Source organism: Phascolarctos cinereus, unplaced genomic scaffold (assembly GCF_003287225.1).
Source record: "Phascolarctos cinereus isolate Bilbo 61053 unplaced genomic scaffold, phaCin_HiC Scaffold_4;HRSCAF=312, whole genome shotgun sequence".
NCBI classification, from domain to species: Eukaryota; Metazoa; Chordata; class Mammalia; order Diprotodontia; family Phascolarctidae; genus Phascolarctos; species Phascolarctos cinereus.
Window position 1 is genome coordinate 529302220 of NW_027555847.1, and position 8738 is coordinate 529310957.

General features: G+C 31.6%; 1 protein-coding gene across 2 annotated transcripts in view; it reads left to right on the forward strand.

Annotated features, from left to right (window-relative positions):
- Positions 1–8511, forward strand: part of CCDC102B (coiled-coil domain containing 102B) — a 796232-nt gene extending 787721 nt beyond the window's left edge. For both annotated transcript variants that reach the window (XM_078153543.1, XM_020985624.1), the window contains one exon: positions 4928–8511. In XM_078153543.1, coding sequence (XP_078009669.1) covers positions 4928–5045 — 118 coding nt within the window. In that variant the 3' untranslated portion in view covers positions 5046–8511. The remainder of the gene's footprint in view (positions 1–4927) is intronic.
- The last annotated feature ends 227 nt before the right edge of the window (positions 8512–8738 follow it).

The following is an 8738-nucleotide window of genomic DNA, read 5'->3' on the forward strand; positions in this document are numbered from 1 at the left end:
AATTATTCTTGAGGAACCTATGCTCACTAATGATCATGACACTAGAATACCTGTATTGGAAAATTTACTGTAACACTTATTAACTTTATGACAATTTAACTGTCTGAACTTTAGTTTTATCACCTATAAAATGGGGAGATTAATTCTGATGACCTCTAAAGGAACTTTCTACCCTGATGGTGTATGTTTATTTTCCTTTTTAACTGTCAGGAGTGGATAGAATTGTATAGGCAAAGACAAAAGGAAAGAATGGTATGACAACTAAACATCAGTGTGATGTCAGCAAAATGACTAATAAATAGCTATATATGTATGTATATATATATATATATATGCATGTATATACATGTACACAGCTATATGCATTCACAGATATATACATATGTATATTTCTATATGCATGCATGTATGTATGTATGAACACACACATACAAGAGAGAGAAATGAATTAACCAGTTTGGCTGGAACTAAGGTTTAGAGATGCTAAGCAGCTAGGGGTACAAATATGGAGATAACCTGGGCCTGGATTGTGGAGAATCTTGAATGCAAGGCATAGCAGTATGAAATTTATTTAGTAGGAATTCAGAAACCACTGGAATTTTTTTAGTAAGTAGTGACATGACAATAGTAGTATCTTTGAAAGGTAAATCTAGCAAAAGTGGTCCACATGGATTGGAATGGAGAGTGGAGAAAGTGGAAAGGGACTACTGGAGTGTTCCAGGTAGAGGTAATAATGAATTAAACCATAGTGAGTTAAGATGATGGTACATGAGGACAATAAGGTACATATATTTTGCTATTGCAGTGCCTCTCAGAGGCATTTTTTTTAAAATGCCTGGTTGATTTCCAGATGACTTAGGAATAAAGAACTCTAACCTCCTAATCAAATAGCATTGCTTTAATGAAAATGTGGAGTTCAGCTACCATGGGCACTTTTTCAGTATAAATTCATAACATGTACTCGTTCGTGTTTTTATAAAGCAACATTTAAAAAACCCATTATTCAAAATAATGTTCAATTTAATAAACAAAGTATTGGGTTGCTATCAGTTTGAAGCAAACTCTATACCATTTTCATCAATTAAGACTACCAGCATGATAATTGGCTAAAATTAATTTGTGTCTTTATTAATCTGTTAAAGATATTAGGGAGGCAGCAAACTGCCAAGTATGTTTTCACTACTCTGTTTCATGAGGGCCCATTAGCTTTGATAATTGAGATTTTACAACTGAAAGCCAGGGCCATTATAGAAATGGTCTATGTATTTCCATTTGAAAGGGTTTCTATATTGCAAGATAAATTAAATTGCTTTTAAATATGCAGTTTATGTGTATTCCAAGGGAATAGGATACAGTATGTTGGCTGTATCATTTTTATTCATGGCTTTGAGTTGGCTGTTTTCTCTTTTAATTCCCTAATTTTCTGGTTCTCTTGAGATATAAAGGAAGAGTATGCTTACACTGTGTATTTTTTTTTTGTTGCCTTGGAAACTAAAATGATATTTTATCAAATAAGCTTGGATGCCTTCAAATACATGTCTATAACAATAGCACCAACAATTTGCTTTCTGTCAGATGGGATACTAGTAGAAAGGCAAATTATAGGTATTAGAACATTTTTCTAGGTCATTTAGTAATAAGTACACTTTGCATTTAAATACAAATACAGTAAATTATTTTGTTGAACCATATAATCATTAAGAATATTTTGCTAATTCTGGATATGAGGATCAAATTGTAATGTTCAAAATGGAACACCTTTAATCATCTCTATATTTCTAAATATGTATGTATATAATTTTTAAAGTATTTAGAATAATAATTTAATATAACAACCTTATTTTGTGTCCACAGATGATTTAATTAGGATTAAGTATGGTAGCCAAATCATTTACCACATATGAGAAAGAGACAGAGAGAGAAACAGATAGGATGCAGATGCAGTCACTGTGTTAAGTTTGAGGGATATAATTAGAAAAAAAATGAGAGTTTCTATTCTTAAGTATTTACATTCTAATTGGGGTAAACAATATATTAAAGAAAGATGAATTATAGGGCAAATAGAAAGATCTTGGGTTCTTTTAAGTGCATTGGCTGGTCAGATGGCCATGTGTCAGGTTTGGAGGGTAAGTACACTTGGTACTAGTTATCCACCATCATATTGGAAGGAGTATAATTAGTTACTCCCCACATATCCAAGCTGCGTGTGCAGCCATGTCTACTCTGCAACTTTTCAGGAGAGTGTGGCGAGGTCTGGCCAACATCATTAAGAACATCATTAAGGAAGGAAACAGTGAACCTGAGGGACCTACTACTAGAATCATGAATCTGGGTTCACTGTATAGAGAGAGGAAGAGCCAGAAATTTTGGGATTAAAGTATCCTTTTTGGCAGTGAGATAATCCATTAGGAGAACAAACAAGGATGTAGAATGTGAAGTGCCTGAGGTTAGATAATTTCCTTCCTTCAGTTTCCATGCCATTCTTAAATTTGTTTCCAAAGGTTCTGTTTACAAAATCTCTCATGGGCAGCAGTCCTTCACCCTGACTGTTGTTTTTCCAATAACAATTTAAAATATCACCATGAAAGGGATATCTGTAACTTCTAAGCTGACAGTGGTAGTGACACTTAGCACAGAATATGGATATCCAAGGTCAATATCTACTCTGACGTGGAGATTATCACTAAATAATGACATCAGATTTAAACTTACCTTTCCCTAAGTATCTCATAGTTGTATTAAGATAAATATGCAATTTAAGTAGAATACCTTCCCTTTGTTACTGTTATATATCATGGAGGGTAGGATATCTATCTATCTATCTATCTATCTATCTATCTATCTATCTATCTGTCTGTCTGTCTGTCTAATCTAAAATATCTTGCGTATATTTAGATGTACATATATACACATGTATGCATATGTCTATATGCATAGACATATGCACATATAGATAATATTTTGTTAGTATATGTTTATAATATGTATAACATTACTTATACACACATGTATATACATAGATAAATATATCTATATATTTTTATACATATGTTTGTCTCTTAAAAAAATGAAAATGTTTATATATGAAAAACAAACAGGTATATGTGGGAGGCTCTGGGTAGAGGGAGAAAAAGGAAGAGGCTTTAGCTGGTCAGGTCTGGGAGAGATGCTCTCTTGCCTTCACATAGTGTTGGGGGCCTGGGGTTCAAGGGACATACACTGAGTTTGCTCCTTGTAGATCTGGCAAAGAAATTTGGGCATATCTAATTTGATCCTTACAACAAGCCTGGAAAGTAGGTGTTATTATTACACTCATTTTATCGATTAGGAAGGTGAGGCAAACAGAGCTTACATCACTTGCTGAAAGTCACACCATTATTAAGTGTCTGGGGCCATATTTGACCTCAGCTCTTCATAAATCCTTGCTCAAAATTCTATCCTTTACAGCACATAACTGCCCCCAAGGTGAAATGAAAATTTTAAATTTTTCTTGTGAGTTAACTGATATAGACACTTAATTTGCATAATGCAAAATTTAAAAATAATATATGTATACATGCATATGCATTTAAATTTTAAAATTATATATATATATATATATATATATATATAAGCATCCATACCTGCACATGGCTGCAAATGCATATATACAGTGCATATATGTGTATTGGTAAATATATATTTATATATGTATATATGTATGTAATTACATATATGTAATATATGTATACATATATCATTTTTTATAAAAATAAAAAAGAAGGCGGCTAGGTGGAGCAGTGTATAGCACACCAGCCCTGAAGTCAGGAGTACCTGAGTTAAATTTTATCCTCAGACATTTAGCACTTACTAGCTGTGTGACCCTGGGCAAGTCCCTTAACCCTGATTGCCTTGCAAAAAAAAAAGTATTATTATTCATTTGCATCGTTGAGCTCAGTTGTTTATGTGTATATGTACATGTGTGTCACTATCACATATATATGTTTCTCTATGAATTTTGAGGCATAGCTCTATATATTACAAATTTCCACTTTGTGCTCTGTTTATCTATCCATCTATCTATCTGTCTGTCTGTCTAATATCTGTTTTACTAAAATTTTCTGATTTATGGAAAGAATGAATCAGTTCAGGTTTACATGGTTGTTCATTTTCTTATTTATTTAAACAAGAGGTTTATATCTGTCCTAGAAAATATTTCATCTAATTGTAAAGCCCAAAGTTCTGTTCCTAAAGAAATGAGATAATAGTCACTGTGCATTTAACATTGAAATAGATAGATTTTGACTTATTTTGAGACCCCATTTCTGCCTCCCACACCCCCTTTCCTTGCCTAGATGATTGTTTTAGGTTTCTTTCCTCATTTATACACCTCATCATATATGGTTTATTTTAAATATCCCTTCCCTGTCTTGTGATGGTGAAGTGTCATTGTGCCCTACACTCATGTGCAGAGCGGACAACTGATGGTAAAAGTATATACTAGGGTTCAAGTAAAGTGAAAGATCAATTAAGATACCTAAGTTAAGCTTTAATTTGGTTAAGTAAAATCAAGAAGAATTAATTTTTGTGGTTGTTCCATTGTTTCAATCATGTCTGACTCTTTGTGATCTCATTTGGGGTTTTCTTAACAAAGATGTGGGGTGGTTTGCCATTTCCTGCTCCAGCTCATTTTACAGATGAGGAAACTAAAGGAAAAACATTTTCAGTGTCCAAGGTCACAGCACAAGTAAGTGTGTAAGACCAGATTTGAACTTAGGAAGATGAGTCTTCCTAACTCTAGATCAAGCAAAAAAATAATTATAGTATTTTTATACTTAAGAATATTTCCCAGGGTCACACAGCTAGTAAGTGTCAAGTGTCTGAGGACAGGTACTCTTTGTTGGATAGTCTAGTCATTTTCACGTTTCCTTTTTTTTTCCCCTTCCAGATTCAAGAGACCAAAGAATGTGAGCCCTGCATATGGAATCAAATTGAGTGCTAAATATACTTCTGAGGACTCCACAGAAGCAGAGTATGAAGAGGAAGGAGACCAGTGTATTTCATGAAGCACATGGGGATATATGTGTTTGTCAAATTAGAATAGAAGAAAAAGGTATAGAAACAATATAGAAAGGAAAATTAATTGGAAGCACCTCAAACACACCTGTTTTAATAAAATGCCAAATATTATAGAATATTTTGTAAGCATTTTATCCAATTCTAACAATTTTTGCATAAAATAAATTTACCTACCTTGTTGTCTATTAAAAAGAGGTTGAGTTTTCAAGTGTGAATTATATACCCTCTGAATTTTGGGGTTTTTTACTAAATCACTTCTTCAAATTTTTCACCTTTCTCTTTTATTGTCACTGAGAAAAGTTGTGGAATTTTAAATGTGCTTTGAAAAAGTAGGGACAAGAGCTTGTAAGATTGTGGGAAAAAAGTTAAAGCTTCAGTTTATTATTCACCTCCTGCACATCACAATGCATATATGAGACAAAAAAGTTATGTCTTTAATGATGTAATGCTTTCATTAACATTTTTATCAGCAAATTTACCAAAAGATTACTTTAGGCTGAACCATCAACTTTTAATGTGAAAAATGAAAATATTAACTAGTAGAGAATAAATCAACATTTTCATTTATTTGAAAAAATTAGAGATATAGTCATATGTGTTAAAAGGTGGTACTATAGCTACTATTTTTCTTCTAAATGTTATGATTTGGTTTCTGGCCCTTTGGCTATCCACTAACTTTGATTTTTATTCTACATATGAAATCAATTATAAGCCTGGGATATACAGCTTACTTACTTTTTTATAAAGCCTGTTGATTTATTTGTTTGCCAAACACTGATCATTATGACACCTATCAACTTCTTAGAATTACATTCTTTAAAAGATCTATGTTCTTAAAACCAGTATATTATTGGTGGAAAAAATATTTACCAAGACAAATTGAATTGATAAATGTTCCCTTAAACTTAGCAAGTTACAAATTATTTTTATTGGAACAATAGATTTGTTCATATAGATTTAATCAAGTAGATAATGAACATGACTGTGTCTGAAATATGAATCTATAGATTTGTCTTTGAAGACGTTTTCCTTCTTGTAGAATTTAGACATAAGCTCTTAGAAGTAATCTAGTTCACCCCCTTGGTTTTACAATGAGGAAATTGAGATTCAGAGTTTAAGTGAGGTACTCTAGGTCACACAGATAGTAAGTAACAGAGACATATCCTTAGTGATAGTTTGGCACTATAGTAAAAAAAAATGCTTTGGAGTAAGAAGGCATGGATCCCAAACCCTCTTCTCTTGTTACAACTTGCAAAACCTTGGACAAGTCACGACCTATCTGGGCTTCAATTTCCTCAACTGTAGAATGATAAAGTTGGACTAGTTGGCTTCTGTAGTCTTTTAAGGGTTCTAGAAATATGATTCTATGTAAAGTCCAGCATCCCAAATGCATCCACTTTTGCAAGGTAAAGAATATCCCCACACATACACTTTCAGATAAAGAATGTGTAAACTTTCAGAAATTTATATGCTGATTTCATGGAATAAACTCATAAAACATTAGTTGGAAAAGACATCAGAGGTCTTATAGTCAAATGCCTTCATTTATGATTTGCTCATACATACTAATTTGCACATTTAGATTTAAGTGTTCCAAGTAACATACACAGAACTGCTAATTACAATATGCTAGAGAGTACCTTGCAATCCCTCCTTTAGCTTAAAGAAAATCTGCCTAGATTAGCCTTTCAGGTGAGATAATGGCATATTAAGCCAGTCAGTAACTTATGTGGCAGAAGAGTCTCTCACTGAAATAGTCTGTACATTGAAGAAAGTATAATTACTTACATTATTTTTAAGATGCCATCTATTTGGTATTTTCCTTCAAATTTATATTAAATCAAAATTTTAATAAACTACTTCTTAAATTCACTAAGAAATCTTCTAAACTTTTGTTGAATTGAAAAGCAGGATTTTTTTGGGCCATTTCAATTTTCATATATTGGATCATTTCAAAAGTAGAATACAATTTTAATCAAGAAAAAAATTTTCTATTATTTGAGTAACCTTTAATTCAGACTAGGTCTCCATATTTTGAGGGCAGAACTTATCTTGAAACAATTTCATCCCTGATTTTATATCAAATCAGTTACCTATGATTTACCTTGCTATAGAAGACTAATCAGGTCAACTGAAAGAATCTGGAAGCTTCTGAAACAACAGCTGAACCCATAGATATGTTTAGAAATAAATGTGTGGTACTGAATGGATATTTCTATCTCAAAATTCTGGAAAATGCTTCCTTAAAATTGGTTTCATGGTCTTTAATTATTCCAAGTTCCTAATACATTAAGTTTTCAAAAAATCATTTAATGTCCCAAGAAATTAAAAAGCACTCCTTTTTCAATGTTTTATAGCCTAATTTTATACTTTTTAACTATAGCTAGTATTAACTAAACACTTGGATAGATAATATTTTTATAATACCTTAGCTAAAGAAAGAAGTAAAGAAAATACATAGCTAAAGAAGTTAAAATAAGAAACACATTTGGGTATATTTCCCTAAACATATAGAGCAGTTGTATCTTTAAAATTTTTTTTTGTAAGAACAGTCTCCTAAAATTGAAACTAATGAATACATAAATATTAATTGAGAAGACTTTGGATACTCAATTTTATTTCAATAGTCATTCTTAGGAAGTTGTCATGGATTACATTGTGACACTTCTGTGTAGAATCAATATAATCATAGCTATGTGTTGATGAAGCTAATCAAATTTTTTGCATTCTAATGAAGTTAAATATGCACAATATAAATAATTATTCTATTTCAGCATTAATATCCTTTACATAATTTTTAACATAAATTGGCCTTATAAATGTTGTTCTCCAATCATTTGATAAGAGAATGCTACTATTAACCATCAAAATTTAAAAATAATTTATTACTTGAACTTTTGGTTAATAAGTAATACAAGTTTATTTGTTTTACAGGAGTATTTCACAATTATTAACTTTTGTATTCATTTCAAGAGAAATAGTTCTTGCATTCTATAATGGACTTTTTTTCCTCTTGCTGTTGAATTCTTATTTCAAGGCAATTTTAAAAAAAGTGTAATGTTCAGTGTATTGAAAAATGTCCTAAAATAAAAGCTTAATGAAACTTTTTATTGTTTTACCTGTAACTATTACTGTTTCAAGTACCATAAATGTTATTTTATTGTTAACTGTCTACAGTTTATTTCCATGGGGAACCAAGTTCCGAATAGGTAATTCAGTACTATATCTACAAAACAGGCCCAGAAATCCACCCTGGTGCTGAGCACCTAAACTAAGTTTCCCAGGATAACATGAAATATGTAAATTATCTTACAAGCCAATGAGAAAAAAATGTCAAATGGATCCATAAGATAGATCAAACTCACAATGCCTAATTTTTAAAAATCAATATCTTATGTATTAGTTAATGAAAATATATTAGTTTGTAATAAAGTTACCCTAATTTCTGAGTTATACTGTCTTTATATTATTATTTCATGTCTAAATATGATTCATGGAAATATAATGTATTTAATCATCTAACAATATGGATAGAGTTTCTCCATTGCAGCTAAAATTACAAGATAGTGGTCAGCTAAGTGGCACAGTAGATAGATCACTGGACCTGAAGTCAGAAGGACACGAGTTCAAATTTGGCCTTGTACAAAACTCTTGATACTTACTAGCTGTGTGATCCTGGG